Source organism: Leopardus geoffroyi, chromosome B1 (genome assembly GCF_018350155.1).
Source record: "Leopardus geoffroyi isolate Oge1 chromosome B1, O.geoffroyi_Oge1_pat1.0, whole genome shotgun sequence".
Classification (NCBI taxonomy): Eukaryota; Metazoa; Chordata; class Mammalia; order Carnivora; family Felidae; genus Leopardus; species Leopardus geoffroyi.
In genome coordinates, this window is record NC_059327.1 from 194624648 (window position 1) to 194649150 (window position 24503).

Sequence of the window (24503 nt, forward strand, 5' to 3'; positions counted from 1 at the left end):
GGTACATTTTATAACCTCTATCTAAGTGCTTATGTCTCTCTCTCTCTGGGGTAAAAGGGATTCAGATACAAATTGTTCTTAGTATCATCATAGACTAGCACAGATGTTGAATATTCAGAAGTATGAAGCAGAAAGACATTTCAAACTACCTTATTAGCAGTTTACATAATTCCATATGGAGAAAAAACACTGCAATTTATTCTCCATAATAAACTACCAGTTTGATAAAACCCACAACTTATTTTTAAATAACTCCTCCTTGCAAATCGGAGTACACAATGAGTATTTTTACCCTGGAATTAACATATGAAATCAAAGCAGTAAACTAAAACAAAAATCACTGTTAAAATCAAGATCTTAACCCATGTTTTATGAATTTTTTTTTTTTGGCCTGGGAAAGTTTCTTTCGGAATAAATCTCAAATCGAAACATATGTTAAGAGTTGTCAGAAATGTAGTCTTCCCCAAAAGTATAAAGCAAAGACCAAAGGAAGACATTTCACGTCATTAAATACATATACATTCTACTACAGAAGTTTTACAATGTAAGTCTTTAATATAAAGAAGTGTGCCCACAGGTGAAAATATAGGATTAATACCCCTACAGTAACCCTTAGTCATTACACTTTAAGTCAATAAATACAAGGCTTACAACAGAATCTGTTACACAAAATAACTTCATTTGCATCTCTGCCTCTCTATTGTCTTTATTTAGCTATAACTACTGCAGTTTTAACCTTTTTGGGAGCTCCAGCTACCACAGCCTAGCAGACTGTCTGACCTGTACATTAGTTTATATACAAGCTTACCTGTGTGTGTTTTTGTGTGTCTACCGAGCTTACATGTACATTACCTGTATACATTACATATAGATTACCTGACATACATATTCGTTTAAGGTGAGGTAGGGGCGGAAATGACATTTAGAATTTTGCTGTGGAAATCCTGGAAGACTTATAAAGGCCTTAAAAACACAGGGTCTCAAAGAGATAGCGGATCAACTATGGAAAATCGAGTAGGAATTTTAAAAGAGCTGTCGAAAACAGACTATACAAGAGCGAATTCCCTGCAGTCTTAATCGTTGTATTAAGTGTGGAAATGGTCAATAGGCTCCCAAACGGTCACGGCACAAGTCTAAGAAGTTAGGCTTCCTACTTCTCTCCAGGCATGATCGAAATGATATTAATCCAGTATAGATTTGCTTTACGGAATTTCAGTCATGGGTGTAGAAGACGGATCATTTACAAAGCAAATAAAACTACTCTCATCAAGTTTAAAGTCAAGTTATGAATTATAAGGAAGTAATAACGTGGTCCACAATTCCTGACCTATTGAGAAAATTAATGACACGACAACCAGTTTATATTCTTAGTTGTTATGTTCTTTGCTGAGGCTACTCAATGCTAAAATAGTCAAAATACGTACGAATGTTCATAGCATCTTAGGTTTCATCTTATTCCTAGGCTTGAACACATTATTTAGAAGAGTTCTCCAACTACCTCATACCTGAGGAATTTTAGAGTTCTGTAAAGAGCTATTGCACTTATTTTCTGGACAACTCTCAAATTCCAGCTCTCTACATTACCAAAAATAGAACTGCCTGCAGATGAAGCTAGATCATGTGAAACACTTCCTATCCCCTGTCATGGAAAGAACCAATCTTCTATCATCACACTAAACAATGGAGTACGGACTCATTTTCCTACCCGAGCTCTTCTTATGTGAATTTCTGTTCCACCATAACTCAGATTCAGAGTTATCAAAAGTTCCCAATGAGAAAAGAAAATCATTAAGTTACTATTCATTAAGTTTTAATTAAGGAAGACTTCTTTAAACAATATGCCCCTCCAAACTCATTTAGAATAGGACTTAGGAAAAAAAAGTGAGCAATTTTTGTATAAAAACTATTTAGAACATTCAATTTCAGTTACCTAAGTTTTATAAAACTTATTACTAAAAATTACCACGCATTCAGAAGTGAGGAACTGGCTATTTAACACACGTGTGTAAATATGTGTGTGTGTGTGTGTATGTATGTATGTATGTTAGATTATATTTTTTTACATATATGTTTTATTTTATCATTATTTTTTAATGTTTATTTTAGTTTTGAGACAGAGCGTGAGGCGGGGAGGGGCAGAGAGAGAGGGAGACACAGAATCTGAAGCAGGCTCCAGGCTCCGAGCTCTCAGCACAGAGCCCAACGTGGGGGTTGAGCCCACAGACCGGGCCGTGAGATCATGACCTGAGCTGAAGCTGGACTGAGGCACCCAGGTGCCCCTCCATATACGTTTTTTAAAATAATAATAATAAAGCTTTGAAAAAAAATTTTTTTTCCTACAAGAGTGAGTTTAAATTTTGGTCCTGGGTTATCAATAATCTCATTTAGGTTCTAACCCATTGCTACCAAAAAAGAAAAAGGATGATTCTGACATTATCTTCAGTGTCTCTGTGCCCTTACATATTGGCTCTTAGCAATGGCTGTGGTACCTGATTTACTGCAGCTGGAGTAACAAACAGATAAGGAAACATAACAAATTAGCCAGAAATATTTAGGTTAAAGTTCTCTTGGTGTGAAACTAAAGAAATTCTTATTTCTTGCTCTGAAAAGCCAAAACCAGGGAGAGAAATATACCCGCAAATTATCCTTTTCAAGATCTAAAATAAATCTGTTATCTACTCCACTTATTTCCATTAGCATAAAAAAGAATTGATTACGTACTCAAATTTCCTATTTTCAGGACTTAATACAGTACATTTAGAGACTCTGCCCTCAGAAATACAATTTCACTAAGTTTTCTTAATTAAAAGATAAACATAACCTCTCTCCTTCCAAACAGTAGAGCAAGCCCTTGATTATAAACATAGATGTATATGGCTAATGACAGCAAATTTAAATTTCAAACTAGCTTGCATCCCCCTGTACTTCTGCTATCTGTCTCCCTTTTGAAAAGCCATATGTATTAATAAAAATATAAGCTATTTTTCCTTGGGAGAGGGGTGAGGGGAGCACAACATGATCCAAACAGAAACAAGTACCTGAATGATACATCATTTTGCATTGGTCCTCACTACTATGGAAAACAGGGTGGTTTTATTTTGTTTTTTCCTACTGAGAATAAAATATGTGAGATTTATACATTTGGAAGTACAACATTCAAGCCGTCATTCTAAATTCAGATAGTGCTTGCATTTTGGTTTTTAGACAATCTACCCATTCCTATATAATATTACTTCCCTAAAGTGCTTCTGGATGTTAGGTTTGGACCCCTCTACAATATTTATTAAATAGTAGCAGTCTCCACCAGTCAATTCAACTTGATTTCTAGTTAGATGGAGGAACATGGTCTGTTCAGGAGCCTACCTGCAGTTATATTTCTATGGCATTTTTTTATTGTTAAATTTTATTTTGTCTATACAACTTCAAGAGACATATGGATGTGGGATACTATCTCTTTTTCTGAGTTAAGAGAGGTTGAAATATAAGGATCTGTTAGAGGTATTTCACAGTTTTACCTAGTCTGACCAACTTCCTGACCTTTACCCCATTCCCTGTTTATCTGTTAAAGGAATATTTCACAGTTTAACTATAATGTTAATTGACCAGGAAGGCAGACTCATGAAAGCTTTTTACAACATTTGCCTTATCTGCATAACAACTACACTAGTATTTATAATATTATTTTTATTAAATGGACTCAAGCCTAGCACCTAATAATAGCCTAGTAACATCATAGATTTCTTCCAGTTCTGTATTTTCTAAGGAATGTTCTCAAATTGTTATAGTCATGCATTTATTATAATATGTATTTGTGCGCCACCAAAGATTGTCTTGGGTACCACATGGGACATGTGCACCACTCCTTAGGGAGCACTGTGAGAGAGTCATTTTGCTTTTGACCCACATTTTGTTCCTATATAGCTTCTTCCAAATGGGTCTGGTTTGACTTTCTGCAGTAACATAAGACAAACCTTCTTTGGTCACTACATATACGTTGAACATCCTTCAAATACTTGAAAACATTGGCTATGTCTTCTTTCAATTTATATTCTCCAACAATTTATGTATTCACAAGACAGGATTAATACTCTTTCAAAGTCATTTTGTCACTGTTCACCATCACCCACTGTCACAGCTAACTCTCACTTTTAGAAACTGTTCTAAACACTTTACATGAATGAATTCCCTCACTTCTCAAAAAACAATCCCCTGAAGCAGGCAGCATTTTATCTCCTTTTGACATAAAGAATCTGAGTCTAACTGAAGTTAGGTGAACTGTCCAAGGTCATAGCAAAATTAGGGTTAAATCCAGATAATCTAGCTCCAGAGTCTGTGGTACCAACTACTGTTAACTATTGTTAACCTCACCACACACACACACACACACACACACACACACGCAAAACCACTGACTTATAATTTATTGCCAAATACTGATTTTCAAAGTCAATAATATTAGCTATGCTTATTAGTTAAGTAATACAACTTACTTAGTTGCTAATGATGAGTTCAAATCTGTGACATAATTTAAAAAGTAGGTCTATGTATTGAGATGCTACAATTCCTTTAATCAATAATATTTAATAATAATTTAGTACAGGCAGAGGCTTGGTATTGACATCACTTAATTCCCATATTTCCTAGGGAGACAATATGCTAAGAATATAGTTGAACTGTAAGAATTAAAAGCAGCTCAAGGAAAATTTCCCCTTACTCCTTCTTGCCATTTGCCCACTTCTCTCTTCAATGACCTTGATGTCTAGAAAAAATTACTTAAATTCTTAATATTCAAATACTTCCCAATCATAATAAATATACCCAATTTCTTGACCTCTGCTCCCCTCTTAACAATGCTCCCAAATGAGCAAAATAATTTTTTTTCTCTCTGGATCAAATTGTCCCTACTGACCTAATCACATTTTGATGTCTTAGTTTCATTATCTCTTCTGTCCCCTACTCCCTTGCCAGAAGAAGTTCAGAATGTCCAGGACAGCTCACTGTATCGAGCACGTAACATGGCTCTGAAGTGGCAGGCTATGAAGAGTGCTCACATAATGAAAAAGCAGATTTGTCCACAAGGTTCAACTCTTGCCTGAAATAAAATATTCTTGTGTCTACTAGGTGATAAAACACTGATAACCTAACATCTAGGTTATTTATGAAGGCTTCAGGCAACTGATGAACTCAATTAGCTTAATAATATTTCGTGTAAAAACAGTGTGGCTCCTAAGCTCTTTGCTCATACATAACTGATGTATTCTATTGTGGTTGCAACATACTTCTGAATCATGCTAGTGTGGTAGGCACACAGCAATCCCAGATCATCTGTGAATCATCTATCAAACTGTCTCATACAGCACCTTCCTTCAAATGGATCTTAACAGAGTATGTGAAATATACACAAATTCAAGTTTTTCTACTGACTTGTTTTTAGAAGTTAAAATGGAAATGATCTTTATCACACAGAACGTCCCAAAAGCAAATTATTTGAGGAAGTCAGGATAAATACATAAAGAGCTTTCTGCTTAATCCCATCGTTATTTTATAAATCAAGTCATGAGGATAATACAAAATTATGATCTATTTTCAGTTTGTAAACTCAATTTCATCAATGTAAGTTTCAGTCACAGATACAGAGTTTAGAGACCAGCTACTCAAGTGACGTGTTGTTTTAATTCCATGGTAGAAAAAAAGTTGACTGAAGAAGTCCTGGAATGCGATTTCTAGTGCCCTTCTGGTCAAAGTCTATGTAAGCACCATAATTCACTGAATTCATGAATGCGGCCTGCTGTACTGCTATAAGGTCCAGCCCAGACACGGCCTCAGCTAGAGAGCACAATTAGGCCCCAGTGTTAGGACCTTGCCAATTTGACCTCTAACCATCCTTCAAGATCCTAGCACATACCCCAGGGCTCAGATTACGCTGGCATGTGGTGGGCAACTCAATATATAACAATCTAAAGTTGAATGAAGCAATCAATCGCACCACAGACACCCTGCTTCTTCAATTTTTCTCTCACTCCAAAATCCTATCTGACACCTTGCCAATCTCCCAGGAAGCCTGGACTTTATTCCCACCCCTCTGTCACTAGAGTCTTTATTACTTAGTATAAGTTCACAAGGTCTAGCTTTACACTGGCCTTTTTTCAACCTTTGTTCCCCAACCTCCCTATCATTTGTTTTCAACAGAGCTTTAGTTGAAATAGAAGAGCCAAGTCATTCTAATGATATAATTATGTATTTTTTAAGTACTATGTCTATTCTTCCTTCTTTCTACCTCTCTCTCTTTGTCCACCCTCTGATTTAAAAATACCTGTATGAAGGATATTTTCACCTTCTATGTCTACTCCCACAGTCACGGGTGTACTAAGTACTGGGACTTGAAAACAATGTTTGTCCAACAGAAGAACAAACTTTAATGAAAGTTTATTTATCCTGTTTCTAACTCTGGTGAAGTTCACTGTGTAAACTTTCTAGTTAGAATAAATTAAGTTAGCGTGATCACCATATTTACAGAGTCACAAGTATATTCATTCCTTAGTTAACATAAGCACAAGTGCTATACTAAGTAACAAGTTCTACGCACTTTGCAAACATCATCTCATTTAATTCTCATAATAATCCTTGAGATTGTTATTCCCATTTCATAGATGGGAAATGAAGGCTCACAGAAGTTTCTAAACAAAGTCATACCAAAAACTAGAAAGCCAATATTCAAACTCAGGACGATCTCCAAAATCTGTGATCAATGAATTAAATCATACTGTCACAAATACATTGCAATAATTGCTTTAACAGCTAGAATTTATATGCCAGAGATCAGAAATTGGCACATTCCAAACTCCTAATTCTGCTTTCTGTACAGGAAACGCTGTAGCTTTATCTTTATACCTATAAAATATTTAACTTCTATGTATATGCAAGGTATAGAGAACCATGTACTCAATTATATTTATTTATAAAAGTCAACTGGAAACATAAAATGTTTGTATACAACTTACCATTTAACATCAACAGATTATCAGTTCCTGGATGTGGATAGCTCAGTCGACCTTTAAAAAGACAGGAAAGGGAAGTTTTAAGATTATGGAGCTATTTGAAAGGCAAAAAAAAAAAAAAAAAAGGAAAATGAATAAGGAGGAAATTACTGAAGACGGTATATTTCTTAAATAAAAAGCTAATGTTTAACTCGAAGCATATTAACCAAAATCATCTTTTGAGATTTGAAACCAAAACATAAAACAGTTAACCTTAGTTCCCAGATCATATGAGGACAATGTGATTTCAGAGCAATGCCTAGAGAATAAGGCCTATTTGTTTTTTGAAATGTAAGAACAATATAGGTATCCTAGTCCTTCACACTTAATATAGGATATAAACATTTTTAAATATTTTCAAAACTGTTTATAATTCTCTTCACAGCTTTCTTTTTCAAAAAATAAAACCTGAAGGAATTATATTCCTAACTAAAAAACCACCTAAATATTAAAATAAAAAATGAGTAGCAAAAACTCATCACAACTTGCCATTTAATTCAACAGTTTTATATATAGCTGTATGTAAATAAGGAAGTTTGATAAAAACATCTTAAACATATTATTATAAATGATATTGCAAGTTTAACCTGTTCAAAGTTTACAACTGATATAATAAAAATATAAAAAATGAAAATACTAAGGTTTAAGAGCATAGTAGCCTTCTATTTCCTTTGAGTCATTCCTCATACGAGAGCTCTGCACTTGATACATGCGGAAAGGATGACAGGACCGCAGACCACTGTGGCAAAGAAAAAAGGTACGCAGGGACACACTGTGGTTTATTCAGCATTTCTACATCGTAACACTTGTTTGATTAAATGCCAGCATTAAGGATGATCGTTGTTTAGAGTCCATTAAAATACTTTCCTCTAATAGAGGACTTTCCTCTAATGCCTGAATCTCTGATGGACTATTAGAAAGGTTCATTAAAATCCACTGAGAAAGTTACTAGAATGAAATGTCTGTGCGATGGCACGTCAGCAGTTTTCAGTGCAGCCCCTTTGCAGACCCTGTGATGGTGCAGGATGCACAGCCGCCAGAAGAGTGACCAGGAACTCTCCGCATGAATCTGACATGATTAGTAAGGAGTATAGATTAACTGTGTCTAGCTTTACCACCTCAGCAAGCACCCTACACACTCTGAGGCCCTGTATTACGCCCACACATCCCATACAAAACAGAGGCTTTTGTTTTAATTATGAAACTAAAGAACTTGATCACCTGCCAGTGGGGGAGATAATTCAATTTTAACATTAAAATATACATATTAGACATATAGTTATAGATAAACACGTACACCTATGCATATACACACACTTCATCTGGGCTCTAATTTAACCATAGCAGATTCTGTTTTTAGACTCAACAGGTGAAACAAATGTTACTCTCCTTCAGAAGACAATGCACTCTTATTTACTTCTGCATTTCACATGACACCAGCTAAACTAATAAAGCAGCCATACTCTAAAAACACACAATAAGTCTATTGTTGTTAATATTTTAGTATGGAGTGAGAAATAAGACAGTACGTACAAAAGGTACCGAATACAGAGTTAGAAAGCAGAACTTTCCTAAACTGGATTTCAATATCACGGAGCGTTACTTTGCCTCAAGTATCGTAGCTTACTTTGGAAATATGCCTATTTCTAAACATCTTGTTGCACATGACCAAATTTAGAGAATAATTTAAGGCCATGAAAAAATGCTATTATTTCTGACTTGAGATGAAAATCACAACACCTACAAAAGTGGTAACCCGTACTGCTGTTCACTGTAACAAGCTCATTGTCTTGTATACCTACAAGTGTATAGGATGCAGAGTATACAAATAAGAATGAGTCTCTGTTTATGATGTAGTATGAAAGACAGAGAGAAACAACTTCAATAAAGCCTGCCAAGTGTTAAAAGAATTATGTATAGCACGCTGTATGAAGAACACAAGGAATATTTAACCAAGGCCATAGATTCAGGGAAGACCTCCTAGAAAAGTAAACTGCACAAAGCTTTAAGCCTGGTTCCACTTCAAAAGACACTCAACTTTGAATCGCCACGTAACTATCCTGTAACAGGTTGATTGCTCGCTTTACTTATCCCAAGACACAAGTATGTTTTCATTGCTAATAGTCTTTCGACTTCTTGGCTCTGAATGGACTTAAAAGGCACACCTTACACAAAAACTTCAAAAGACAGATACCTATTTGCAGAATGTGTATTTGTATACATGTTCTAAAATACAGTACTCCAAACAGGAAAATCTCTCAATATAATTAGCCAAACACACCAAAATGAAATAAACAAATCAGACTTCTTTTTAAATTATCTGGTCCCTTTTCCTCAATCACAGCAAAATATCAATACATCTTTACAAGTTAAATTTATAGATAATTTACTTTTACCTGGGATACCATTAAAATTACTTCCACTAAGAACATGCCAATTTATAGTAATAGCTAAAATTTGAGGGCTCGCTCCATGCCAGGAGCTTTTCTAAGTTCTTTTCAACCAATCATTTAATCCTACAACGATGTGTGATTTGGGTACTACTATCTTCTCCTCTGAAGATAAAGACCCTGTGCAAGGTTAAAAAACTTGCTCAAGGTTACACCACTGGCAGATATGATCCTAGACAGCGTGGCTCCATACTCTTAATCACTATCTTGTAATGACTTCCTAGTTGATAAAATATAGAGAAAGATAGGTATGGTTGGATATAGGGCAAATTCCTATGCTAAATCCATTACAAAATTCATGGGATGATTATGAAGTATGTATTAGGTAACTTATACGTTAACACAGAAAAAACACACATTGGTATAATATCGGTTCCTCCCTATTGTGTAAAAAGCCCAGTGGTGCAGAGATTGCTAGCTGCACACTGACACCTATACCTGTCAATAATGGGAACCCCAAATCCTAGATAAGCACAGAAGTGCCCAGAGTTACTCCCTTGTAGCTAACGTGTGACCACGTGAGTAAGATCTGGCCAATGGGATGTAAAACAAAACTGTTATGTGCAGTTTCTGGGAAGTATCCTGGAAGGGAAGATCTTCTCTTTCCTTTACCTTCTTCCTGCTTGCTGGGATGCAGATGTGATGGCTAAACTGAATCAGCCATATTAGCTTGAGGCCGAAGCTGGGTGGTAAGGACAGCAGAACAAAAAGACAGGCGCCTAGATCCATGAACAACACGACCCTACTTCTAGGTGTGGTATTCTTTTGGAAGAGGAAAATACTTCTGTCTTGTTTAAGCTGCTCTGTGTTTTCTGTTGTCCCAGAAGAACCTAACCTTACAAATAAAGCCCTCTAGTACAAATTTGTGCAAACTGAATTTTAGGGAACCAGGTTATAATTTATTATTGTGAAAATATGATAAAGCATAATAATTTCATTGTAGTTTTAATATGGCTACAATTAATGGGTATCTACTGCCTCTTGGCACTTCTTTTACATTAAGATACTATGAAATTTAAAATAAGTAACTTTCAAAAATATGTATTTATTCTTAGCCATCAGTGAATAATTAGAGGACCTACAGTATCTTTAAAATTATCTTACTAGTCTATTGTCATTTTAATTATCTGTATAACACGTATAAACAAGGCAATACATGTTGGCCATTTTAGATGTATATTCAAGCAGCCAAAACACATAAGTATGACAACTGCATACAATTCATCACATATAGACAAATCACCAATTACTAAAATTTGAAACAATGCTGTAAAGACATGCAGTAAACTAAGCCAGCATTAAAAACGATTTCATACACATTTAAGTTCTTTCACCAAACTACCTACTTAGTCTCAATAAAATGCACTTAAAAATAGAGATGATAAAAAATGACATGTCACTTCTCAGATTTAAACATACTTTTAAAATTACAGAAATGTGAATTAGAAAGGATAAAATGCAGCAGTTTCCCAACATCTCTTAATGTTTGTGTAGCCTTAAGCTGAAAGTCCCAAAATAACCTCTAGCAACCCATTTGCTGAAGCATCGTATTTCCCTTCCCAGATATCACACTCTCTTGGTTTCCTCTCACTAGCTATTCCTTAAATACTCTCTGCTGTGTCTTCCTCCTCAGCTTTGCAAAATGCTGAAGCCCCAGTGTTCAGTCCTGGGACTTCTCTTTCCACACGGCCTCCCTAGGTGATACCATCTACTACCCAAGCTCCATGCATCATCTCTGAGCAGATGACTCCATTTGTATCTCTAACCGCAACCTCTATACCTCAACCCCATACTTCCCCAGATTAGCACAGAGCACCGTCTTCCTTCCATATGGATGCTCATCCCCAAACCCTGGGTTGCCTCCACACCTCACTGTGTGTAATCTGTGTACAAATCTGCCAACAAATCCTCACTGCTCGATTTATAAACACAGACCTAGATCTGATTGCTCTTCACGAGCTCCTTCTTGGTTTCCCCGGCCCAAGCCATCTCCATCTCTTCACAGACTACTAGAATAACCTGACAGTCTAGTCTCCATTTGGCAGCCTGAGAGATCCTTTTCAAGCCTCAGTCAGCTCAGGTTTCTCTATTACTCAAAACCCTCCCAGGCTTAGAATAAATATCTGGCCTCTCATCCCCTACCATTCTAACCACGTTGGCCTCTTTGCTGTTCCTCAAACATGCCAGGCATACTGCCATTTCAGGATCTGTAGATTTCCTCTTCCATTTAAAATGCATTTGTCCAGATATGACCAAAGCCTTATACCTCTCACTTCATTCAGGTGTTTAAAAGATGCCATCAGAGACCATCCTAAAATAGCAGTTTCTTTCTCTATCCCCTTGATACTGTATTTTTTTTCTTCATAGCATTGACTCTTATTATTTCCACCCTTCATTAAAACAGAAGACTCATGAGGGCAGGACTCTTGTCTTTTTTATTCTCTACTGTATCTCTACCATCTAAAACAGAGCCTAGTAGAGGTGCCTGGGTGGCTAGTCGGTTAAGTGTCTGACTTTGGCTCAGGTCATGATCTTGTGGTTTGTGAGTTCAAGCCCTTGTTGGGCTCTGTGTTGACAGCTCAGAGCCTGGAGCCTGCTTCGGATTCTGTGTCTCCCTCTCCCTCTCTCTCTGCCCCTCCCCCGCTTGTTCTCTCTCTCTCTCTCTCTCTCTCTCTCTCGTTAAAAATAAACATTAAAAATTAAATAAATGAATAAATAAATAAAACAGAGCCTAGTACATAACAGGCCTTAAGTATTTGCTAAATCGATGAACGAAATTATCTCATTCTATTATATGACCCATGAGCTTAATGGAAAGCATAGTACTAAACATGTATTTGTATGTGGGACATTCTCTCAGTAAACGTAAAAATTGCAGAGTAAGTTTTTATCAGTTCATTTCTACGCCTCTTAAAATGGTGAGAGGGTGGAAGACAAGTCTTGCTTTTGTTGCTCTCTGTCAAGATGAATTTTTTCCTTTCTCCACAAATATTCTTTTTTTTTTTTTTAAAGAATACATCCAAAATATGATCTCCAAAGCCCCAATATTCACAGTTGATGATGCCAACCCATTCCTCATTAGTGATGATTAAAATTACTAAAGAACAATGTTACACATTCTGCCAACTACTTTCAACAGAAAAAAAAAAAATTAACCACATATTAGAATCATAAGGAGATTGGGTTACAATTATTATTAAACCAAATACTAAGAGAGGCAGTATGCTAAGGTGGTTAAAAACACAAACTCCAGAGTTCTACCACTTCCTAGCATTGCCACTTGGACAATTATTGTTAGTAAGCCACAACAGTCACCCGGATGGAAGATAAAATATCTACATCTTAGGTGTGAGAATCATGTTTAAGTTAATACATGTAAAGTCCTCAGAGCAGTGTTTGACATGCATCAAGTGCTTAATGCATGACATGTACCATACGTTTTATATTGTGTGTATGTGTGTGTTTCTTATACACACAAACATATTGTACAAATGAAAAGATTCTTCTTACATGCTTTAAATACAAAGCATTGCTCCCACTGGTTTGGTAGACTCTCCTAATATTTTATCATTGTTTATGCTTTACCTTTATTTCCAAATCTAATTAGAAAAAAAAAAAAAAATGGTTCGTAGGAAGTCTGGTAAAATCCACTTAGAATGTGGTCATTACCAACCTTGAATAACTCCAATCTCTGCTCAGATCCAAGGGGCAGGACAGTCATTCCTGACCTCACTCCCAAATCTCAATGCAAGCCTCATAAAAGCCTAAGAATAAGATCATACAAATGCAGAAAAGACCCTTAGATCCAAAGTACCAGATCCCAAGAGAGCAACAGAATCATTCCTTAATAAACACCATCGATCTGAGTTTCCAGGAAAATTAATCTAGTTAACTCACTCTTAAAGCAGGGCCCCATCATAAATTTTCTTCACTGAATAATGATTTACAACTTTTAAAATTTTTATCTAATTAATATTAGAAAATAAACTAAGAAACATCATGGAATATAGAATATCAAAAAGTTTGTTTCAAGTAAAGTATAACCACAAAAAGAAAGACAACAGCAACAGAGGCTAAACTTAAGTCATTAATCATCATAATGTGTCATCATAAAGTTATTCCAATAAAACTGGTACTAATTAAGATCTATTAAATTAACATTAAAATCAGGTTGAACTAATGGTTGCAAAACTTTAACCTATAATAGTTGTATAAATGAAAATAATATTAAGAATAACAAATGGGCAATCAAGCATTGCCAGTAGCAGTGTTAAATGCCATAAAACCTAAAATTAAGTCAGCAATATATACCTAGAATCTCAAAAATATATATATTAAGCCTATTCTATGGAAATAAACACAAAAAGCTCACTGATTTTCATTTAAGAATTTGAAATACCTAAATTTCCAACTGTAGGGAAATGGTTATGTAAACTATTTTAAATGCATGTAAGTAATTTTTAAAAGTTTTAAGTAGATATTGACAAAAAATATGACTCCTTGTAGAAAAATGTTCAATCGTTCAACCAATAATTTATTGAGCTCTTTCTGTTTGTTTGGAACTATAATAAATGTTGACTCAAGATAGAGCAAAAACAGAGGTGTTCACTGCTCCCATGACACAGTGTCGTGTGAAAGATACATTAAAAAAGAAAACAAGCTATTGAATCAAAAATAAATGAGCAAGGCACTCCATTTCAAAGGAAGAGAATTCTTTAACAATCTTTGATAAAGTAAGCTACTACTGACTAAGCATGTTGGGGGGCTTCACCAAAAAGATAAATAGACTAGGGATTACAGAGACTTCCAACTGAACATGGAGGACTGAATGCCTGTGTCCATCTTTGCTGCTTTCTGAAACCCCTAAAAATGGCGTCATGGAAGTTTTAAAGAGGCATAACCCCATCAGGACAAATAAAATGAGACAGGATCACAGAAGAACTATGTCACCAAATTTTTGGAAGCTGTGAACAGGAATGGTTGAGTGGTTAACTGCCCGTGTAGACCAGAAATCACTGAAATCTCTGACACCTATACTGGTGCGTGCCTGGGAAGACTATCCAGAAACAAGCCATTTACCACAATAGACACCTGGAGAGCTTCCAGAATAAGAAGCTCTAGTTATCATTACGAGTAGATGTGGGGTGGAACTGAACACGGGAAAGTCGAGGACTGCTTTTTAGTTTTTAAAAGAATCAGAGAGACACACAGCCCTCTCTCTGGCTTTTCTAAGAAGGCGAGAAGTCAGGCCTCTAGCTCCCAGACAGAAGAATGGACAACATACATCCGGTGTTCATTTCCCAGACTGAAAGAAAAGACCTAGAAACAGACATTGTGGGAGTTCCACCTGGTTGGCTTATAGCAATGCTCACTGGTTTATCAATCCCAACTACATACACAGAGCTTCCAATCATCATTTTTGTGTCTCATCTTTAAAAATGAACAGACATCAAAAGTCCGTAAGATATGTGATGGACACCTCCAGCATGAATGAAAGAACAAAACCAAACAAACAGAAAAGAGGAATGTAGAAGTATAAACATTGCAAGGAAATGGAAAAATAATCCACAAACACTACAATATAGTGTTTAAAGATAAGCACACCAGAAAAACAGTATCAAGGAAGAAAAGGAAAGTTCAATGACTTTTTTAAAGAGGGTCCTAAAAGTTCTTAAGAGAAAAATTTTGAAATAGAAAAATCAATAAAAGGGTTGAAGAGTAACAAATGAGGAAATATCTCCCAAAGTAAAACAAAAGATAAAGCAATGGAAAACAGGCAAGTAGATGAGTATAGGAGGTTAACTATTTGAAGAACAGGATTTCCAGAAAGAAAAATATTAAAAATAGAAGGGAAGAAATGATCAAAATGCCAAAAATGTCCAAGAATTGAAAAAAATGCATCTCCAAATTAAAAAGGCCCAATGGATGTGCAGTGAAGGAAATAAAGAAATGGAAGGAAGGAAAAAAGGAAGGAAGGAAGGAAGGAAGGAAGGAAGGAAGGAAGGAAGGAAGACAGGGCTCCCCCATGCATACACATAAGAAGATCCATATTTCGTTATTATGAAATTTCAGAACCGCAGGCACGAAAATATCCTAAAAGCTTCCAGAAAGAAAGACAAAAATTTTAAAAACACAAAACAAGGCAATCGATCATACAAATTAACAGGTATCATGATGGTAATACACTTATGGTAACCTTGAGAGATAAAAGACAATGAAGCATGCTTTCAGTGTTCGCAATTACAAACATGTAATTCCACACCAGCCTATCATCTTACATAGTAGAATAAACACGTTTTCATACGTATGAGATCTAAAATATATGTCCCACCTGAAGGAAGGTACTATAAAACAGGCCCAATAAAACAAAGGTATAGACCACTAAGAAAAGAGTATAGAGATCAGGACAAGGATCCCACAGCAAAAGGAACTCTCAGCATTCTAGAAGTCCCACAGTGACAGTTATGAAAGGCTGCAGAAGGATGCCTTCAAAAGCAGGAAAAAAAAAAATCAATCTAAGATTATTTGATGTTTTTAGAGGTATTGAAGGAAGCTTCAGGGTTCTATTGATAAATTTTGGGATGAATCAGTGACAAGTACTTAGATAACAAAGCAATCAAACCAAAAGAGACAATGATTAATTCCAAGAAAAAGAAGAAAAAAGTTACATTACAGTACAAAACAGATGAGGTTCACCCACAAGTATCTGCATTTTCATGGCAAAACACCTCTTGATTTAATGTTTATTTATTTTTGAGAGACAGAGAGAGACAGCATGAGCGGGGGAGGGGCAGAGAGAGAGAGGGAGACATAGAACATGAAGCAGGCTCCAAGCTGTCAGCATAGAGCCCAACGCGGGGCTACAATTCACGAGCCGTGAGATCATGACCTGAGCCGAAGTTGGGTGCTTAACCAACTGAGCCACCCAGGCGCCCCAATACACTTCCTGATTTAAACAAAAATGATCCTATAATCATTTGGAGGACAGAGCAGGGTAAGTGTTGGGGGATGGGCAAGTCAAAGTTCACAGTCAACAGATAATACCAAAAATGTAGGAAATTTAGAAGCCTCAGCATATTATTAACAAACGATTACATGAAGAATCCATTAAAAAAAACATTGAAAGTTAGCTACCTACCTCTAAGGAATGGGAATCTGAAGCAAAGAGATAAGAATGAGAGAAGACTTCTATTTTTTGTTATAGAAGCCTTATGGCGCTATTTGACTTTTTAACTCAGGTACATATCAAACCAGGTTTGAGGGAAGGTAAAAGATTTGACTATTGCAAATATTTTAAGCTTATATGTTGTAGACACAGATTAGAAAAAATTATACACCAACATATCAAGCATGGTTGGTTATTTTAGTTTGTGGAAATAACTGATGATTGAAAAATTCTTCCAGATTTCCCAAGTTTTCTTTAATGAACACATACTACTTTTTTTGTAATAAGAAAATAAACATTTAAAAAAAGGGATAAAGTCCTATACTCTAGAGGGAAATCCTTCATTAGAGATTCTCCGATACCCTTCAAATACTAAAAGCAACTAAAATTCATAGGCCTAATTATCCCAAGTACCCACTTTTACCGTGACAAATTCTATATGAAAAATGTTGTATTTCTTGACTTTCAACCTAAAAATAAGAGTTATAAGCCCATAATTAAAGTCTTAATAAAGATTTGTGGTGAAAACAGGCTTTTAGTAAACCCATATAAGCTCTGAATAAATAAATGTGATTTTAAGAAAATTCACTGTGGTTTCTGAATGGTTTTAGTTTTTAAAGAAGAAAAACTGCATATTGTTGTAATTCAAATTGCTTAAACAGCCAAAACTGCCTGAAGAAATAACAATTTGTTTTCAAATTTAATAATACTGTTGCTAATTACTTATTGTTGCAACTACCTGAAAAGAAATATAAATAAATAAAACTTAAAAAATCTCTATTCATACTATACTTCACGTAAATTTTCTAAAACAAGAACTTTTACAACCACATTTTTACAACTTCCTCTTTAATCTGCAGACATTCTCACAGAAAACAAAAGTTAAAATCTTGAAAATTGTACTTTTCTTGAGATGAATTCAATTCTGAGTAGTTTGAAGGGTAAAGTATTAAGGTATGAGACATTACAAGGATCAACAGCAAGCATCTCTTAACGTCAAAATAATGAAATGTGCACGGCTTCGATATAAATATGATTTTTTTCAAAGTTAATGATTTTTTTTCTTATTTATCAAGGCCTGTGGTCTGTAGGAAAAAATAAAAACAAATGAAATCCAGGGGAAAGTACGCGCAAATTTGACTCCTTTTTAAAAAGAAATATTTTGGGGATGCTGGGGTGGCTCACTCGGTTGAGTGTCTGACTCGTGGGTTCGAGCCCTGCATCGGGCTTTGCGCTGACAGTGTGGAGCCTGCTTGGGATCCTCTCTCTCCTTCCTTCTCTGCCCCTCCCCACTTGTGTGTCCTCTCTTTCTCTCAAAATAAATAAACATTAAAGAAAAAAAAAGGAAACATTTTCTTTAAAGATTGAAAGCATATATACAGCAATCCCTCTTTGATGATCTTTTTTTCAAGACATGTCATTATACGTGATTTGCACTTTCTGGAACTCCTGAAAAGTTTACTCCAGGAAACACAAGTGGGCCGAAGACAAGTAAAATCTGTTCTGAAGGATGCCTTCCACTCTCTGCCAGAGAAATCAGTGAAGGCAGTGTACCAGGAGCTTAAGAGAATCAACAGAACTGCTCGGGCATATAGATGATTGGTATTAGTTTTACTCTGCACTTTGCTGTGTTTTAATAATGTCATTAAAATGTTTACAACTTCCAATAGATCTCTTTCATCTTGTTCCCCTGTTCCAGAGTGTCTCCAAGTGTGCTCTCTGCACAGGCCGCAGGGCACAATCTCTGGGACTGGGCTCCTGAAACCCGCCTGATACACATGCTCTCAGAGTTTGAGAATCTCTACCCAGCTCAACACTTCTCAGGTTCAAAAATGTAAATTCTCACACCAGAGACTTTCGGAAATTTATACAAGGTATTTTCTGACTTAGTACTACAAATTTACATTACGGCCAGCTGAAGAGAACCAGAGGGAAAAGAAGAGTAGAAGAAAAGAGGCAAGAATTGATTCGGTACTACCACAACCATTTAGCACCTTACACAGAAGCAATTCCTTATCTTCTCAGTGAAATAGCACAGATTCTACTTCAGGAGTCTTAGAAAATAGGAGCTTAGCAGTCAAGTGATAAAAATGATGCTAGACGCAAAAATACATAGTAAATAAAGTTCTGAAGGCATCCACTTTTAAACATGTGTTGGCATAAAATCCTACTCTAAATCCTTTTTCCTGATTCCTTTAAGTTGTTTAGGGAACACTGGTAAAGTCATTGTGAATTGCTAAAGCGGATACTTCCAAGAACTGTAATATTAAACTGCACTGCTACCCACAGTTTTCGAATCATTTTTTTTTTTTTTTAGCTGAAATTAATTTTTTCTTTTTTCCTCTTATCCTTTTGGGGAGGGGGATAAGCAAATTTTGGTAAAAATGCTTACACAGTAAGACATTTTTGCAGATTGCTGAGGGCAGGGAGGATAGAGAGCTTAACAATAATCACCGTCTTGTTCTTTTGTTTAAAGCAGAATGAATTGACCCACACATACATAGCAAGATCACAGATTATTTAATATAGGTATGCAAAAACAAAATGCAAAATTGTGAAACTGCAGTTGGCAAAGCATGATTTGCTTTAAGCATTAAAAGAATCTGTATTTGTTCTTCCTTTGAAAAGAAAAATATTTGCCAAGAATGAAGACGGTCATCAGAAAATGAGATGTTCATGGCAAGAAACCAATGCAGAATAAATAAAAACAGATCAGTGTCACGAATACTAAGGAAAGCATAAAATGGTGTGTTAGTGCTCACGACCTGGAGAAGACAGCACCTGCTCCCTAGGGCTGAGCAGTTATATCCAGTTATAGCCAGTCAGCATCAGGTAGCCCTAAATGAGCTATGCCAGGACTGTCTGCTTTCAGTTCCTCAAATGTGACAAGCTCTTCCATACATCCCGGCCCCTCTGTCTAGCTGACACTTTCTGCCAGTAGTTTATCATCTTTGTGCTGTTCAAGCTTACGGTCTTAGCTTTCTTCACTCCACAGATAAATTAAGTATCTCTCTCCCTTTACTTATGACCTACCCAAGCACCTTATCATCTCCCTCCATGGCACTTCAAACACTCTGGTTTAGATTATGTGTATATAAACATTATATTAATATATCACACGTATGTATGTACATTATACATATAACTATAAGGTCTCTTCTTTCTAGCAGGCTGTAAATCCCTTAAGAACAGAGACTGTATCTGTTTTACACAATTACAGCCAAGGTCTTGGACATTGCCTGGTACAAAAGTAGGCACACTCTATGGACTAACGTGCATCCAGAACTCCATCTTTGTTTGCCGTCACTTCACATCTGCAGAGCCCCCATGAGACAAGACCCTTCCTACCTGCTATGCTAACCCACAGAACCTTAACAGTAAATAATAGAGGTTCCCCTACTGACCTGTAAAAACCACTGGAGAATGGGAAAATGGAAACAAGCTGTAAAGTGAAGTATTCTGGACTTCACTGGGGATGGGAGGTGTTAGTACAATCAGTCAGTTCTCAGACCAGTAACCTGCCAGACTTCCTTTGGATTCCAGAGAGCTGCTTGACTGTTTCTCTTCTACTGACATTAACTCTTACCTTGAGTAGTTTCTCTTTTCCTTTAGAAAAGTAAAACCGAATGCCAATTTATAGTTTCTGCCTTTATCTCTGTGGAAGTCAGCCTCCGTGACCCCCTCCACTTATGCTTGCCTCCTAGTATTCACATCTCTTGAGTAGTGCCCCCCCCCCCCCCAGTTGAGTAGGGCTGACCTATGTCACTGGTAGGATGCCATGGAAGTGACGGTGTAAGACTTCTGAAGTTAAGTCATAGAAGACCCTGGAACATTAACCTCAAGTCTGGATCTTTGCTCAGGGCGGGGATGGGGAGGGGCATCCAGAAAATATATTGTGAGGACACCCCATGGAAAGCTCAACATGGTGAGTAACTGAGTTCTCCTACCAATGGCCTGTGCTAACTTGCCAGCCACATGAGTGAGTCACCTTGGAAAAGGAACATCCAGCCCCAGTCAAGCCTTCACATGACTGCTACCTCATGAAATCCTCAGCCAGAACCAAGCAGCTAAACTGCTCCTGAATTCTAACCTACAGAAATTGTGGAGCCAATAAATGTTTATTGTTGTTTTAAGCTGCTAAACTTAGGAGTAATTTGCTATACAGCAATACATAACAGTAAAATCTCTTATCACTTAAGTTCATGTGAAAAATTTTCTAGAAGCTTTCATCATTAATAGGTAAACAAGAAATTCATTAAAAAATTTACACTGCAACTGCCTTTCCATTAGATCCCATAAGGAAGACAAAGCACATGGCTGACCTTTGAAAACATTTAAAATGGATAAAGTAAGATTAATTCTATTTTTTGAAAAAAAAAAAAAAAAAAAAAAAAAAAAGACTGTATTAAACTTGTATTAAACAGTGGACAGAGTTTTCTGAAAGGAATGAAAAGATGAGATGGAAGAGATGGGACACAGGCTGCAGTGCTGCCCTGAAGACAATGACTGGACAAACGGGGGAAGTCCACAGACTGGTTTCTTCTGTTCTGTCACAACCTTGCTTTAGCAGATTTTACCGAGGTCCCGCCCAGAGAAAACATGCAATGATCAGAGTACCAGGAGGAAGATACATGACAGGATGTCCCAGAAGGCAGTGAAGTCTGTACTAGTAAGACAAGAAGAGTCTTTCAGTAGTAGCTGTGGTGCATCAGGACCATTTTAATAGCCATTTGATGGCAGTATGCACAAGTACCGGTCTTCTTTCTTCCTCTATAGAGGTATCTCTCAATGTTTTTCTTTATTTATTTTTTTCTTTTCTTTCCTACCATAATAAATGTAGGATACAAAACACTCCCAATTAGAGAGTTGTGAGGTGCCTGGGTGGCTCAGTTAATTACACCTCTGACTCTTGATTTCAGCTCGGGTCATGATCTCATGGTTGGTGGGACTGACCTCCACGTCAGGCTCTTGGGAGCCTGCTTGGGATTCTCTCTCTCCCTGTCTTTCTGCCCCTCCCCTGCTCACTCTCTCTCTTGAAATAAATAAATAAACATTAAAAAAAAAAAAAAGGAACAGAGATTTGTTACCATAATTCCTAAAGGTGGTACTGAGCACATTTTCCCCTTCCCATTCTAACGAAAGAATTTTGCCTTCACTTGAGATTTGTTTTTTAATTATTAAATTCCTCTTGGTCTTATGCTGCTTCCATTTTCTTTTTCAAAGTCTTCTCCAGTTTTATTATAACATAGACTTTAGAAAAAAAGAAAACTTGAAATGAGAATGGTTTCTCTTAACATCTTTAAAAGGCCTTTTTAAAGACGACTGGGAGAAACGACAATGAAAACCTTTTCATTATTTGCTGGTAACAGCTGATGATAACTTTATCTTACATTAGAATTTCTAAGAGTTTTCTTTCTACATAAACCAAAGAAATGAAGAGAGGGAAGTTCTTCGTAATCATAAACTACTGGATTCTATTATCAAACAGTGGATAGAAGACAGATGCCACTGGAACTGTCAGCAAAACAGTGAAAGAGAAAAAGACCCCATATACAGATACTCGAAAAACTAGACTGGGTTTTGGTTAGAAGCAGCTCCCTCCACCCAACCCTCCCACCCCCACCCCCCGCCAAAAAAAAAAACCCAAATCCCAAAGTATAATAATCCTTATTAGTTTCTGAGGAGGAGAATTACCATCCCCACACATTGCTAACAATCACTAATGATGATCCCTTTAACTTCTTAAGCCCCTTAAAAATAAGGGAATTAGACAAGAAACTAACAAAATCCAGAAACAGAACAAACCGTTTGGATAACTGACCAGTACTGCCAACACAGCCTCAAGCCACCACCTTGCTGCCGACACTGAAGTGCTACAGTTTTGGGCTAAAATCTTATAAGGGAATTCTTATTTGGCTTTATAGAATTAAAAATATGGACAAATTACCGAGTAACACATGGTTTTGATTCAGAGAGCCAGAACTAACCAGTTAAGCTGCTCCTGAATCCCGACCCGTAGAACTCTGTGAGGTAATATTTATTGTTGTTTAAGCTGCTAAATTGTGGAATAATTTATTATGCAGCAATAAATAACATATCTCTTATCACCCAAGTGCACACAGTTTGCTAGATGTTCACTGTTACTACTGAAAGGCAAGGAGATATATTGTACAAAGAAATGTAAAATAATAAGTAATGTACAGACAAATAAAAACAAGTATGTTAATGGAATATCTTCAGATACAGTTAACAGTAAGGCTGATACTGTGGGATCAGTGGGGCTGACTCTTTTTCCTAATTCGCCCCAACTTGTATGAAACTTCAGAGAAGCTCCCATAAAATATCCCCTTTCAAAATCCTATGATGGTAGAAGAAAAATGGGGAAAGGACAATTTTAGGTTGGAATCACTGTGAACTGTAAATACAAATATTCCAAGGCATTTTTTTTTATTTCTGAATTTGATAGAATTTTGGAAAAGTTACTTCATAATTTTTTTTTCAAGTGTGTGGGCTGAAGCTAATACGGTGCATGCAGATTTATTTATGTATTTATTCTTCATTCATTTTCATTTGTGTTTAAAGTAGGCTCCACACCCAGCGTGGAGCCCAATGCAGGGCTTGAACTTACGACCCTGAGATCAAGACCTGAACTGAGATCAAGAGTCCGACACTTAACCCAGTGACCTACCCAAGTGCCCCTGAACTAAACAATTTTAGATCCTTTCTTCAACCTCTGGTAAACTGCAAGATATCTCTAAACAGTGGCTTTTTGTTGAATAACAAGAGACACAGGTTTACATTTCTCTCTGCATAAATCAGCAAGTATCTATATAAGCTACAAAGGAAAAAGTATGACATTTCACAAAGGTTTTTATTAACAAACATAGTACAATTTTATAGATAACATAAGTGCTACTTAGTGCTCATTTTCCTGCATAAAATGGTGAGACAAAGCGGTGGGTGATACAAGGAAAAAAAAAAGCCACCTACCCTTAAGAGGATCATGTTCTGCTCTCATAATATCAATAAGGGAATTTTCCAAAGAGTGCATATTCAAACTGTCATACATTCTACTTCGATCCTAGAAGAAGAGAAAAAAAATAGACTCAATATGATCTATACAAGTTTTCAAAAACTGATGATAAATATACCATACCATCTAAACCTTCTTACATAAAAGAGGACATCTGATTAATATATTACTTATCAGTCTGCATCCCAAGACAGTATCAGTAGCTAAAGATCTCATGAGCTATAATATCTCTTGTATTGGAGAGAATGCTACATTTAAGATCTCCAAAATCACATACCAAAAATAATCTTATTTCACTGGCAGCATTAATACAGTAAAATAATTGCTACTGTTATCACTCTCAACTTAAAAAGATTTGTGGAATGTTATACACGTAGGAAGCAGTTTTAGTTGTTATTTAACTTCTATACTTTTCTCATATATCCAGGAAGACACTGGCACTTGAAAAATAAATATTTTGGGGGAAAGGAATTAATCCCATAATGGCACCACACTTTAAATATCTATCAAACGGGGTACACATTATTTGACTTGGTCAGAATTTCACAATAATAAATGCATAAACATCTCATACCATAAAAATCAAAAGAATGAAACTATTAATATCAGAACAGAGACTAACACCTAGAATACTTATATTCAAATCTTGCTCTCTGAAGTTCTCACATGTTGGTCTCTGCATTTCTAAATCCGCTTTCCCTCCAAACCCTGCAAAAAAGGCAGAGGGTGGAGGGAGGAAAAGGATGACAATATTCCAACCTTCCAAGTTTCCTGCCTCATCAAGTCCCAGAACAAAGTCTTTTGTGTAGCTGGGAGTC

At 36.3% G+C, this 24503-nt stretch overlaps 1 protein-coding gene across 11 annotated transcripts in view; it reads right to left on the minus strand.

Annotated features, from left to right (window-relative positions):
- The window catches only part of CPEB2 (cytoplasmic polyadenylation element binding protein 2), a 72689-nt gene that overhangs the window by 34075 nt on the left and 14111 nt on the right, over positions 1–24503 (minus strand). For all 11 annotated transcript variants that reach the window (XM_045474527.1, XM_045474522.1, XM_045474525.1 and 8 more), the window contains 2 exons: positions 23643–23733; positions 7002–7052 (listed from right to left, as the gene is read on the minus strand). In XM_045474527.1, coding sequence (XP_045330483.1) covers positions 7002–7052; positions 23643–23733 — 142 coding nt within the window. The remainder of the gene's footprint in view (positions 1–7001; positions 7053–23642; positions 23734–24503) is intronic.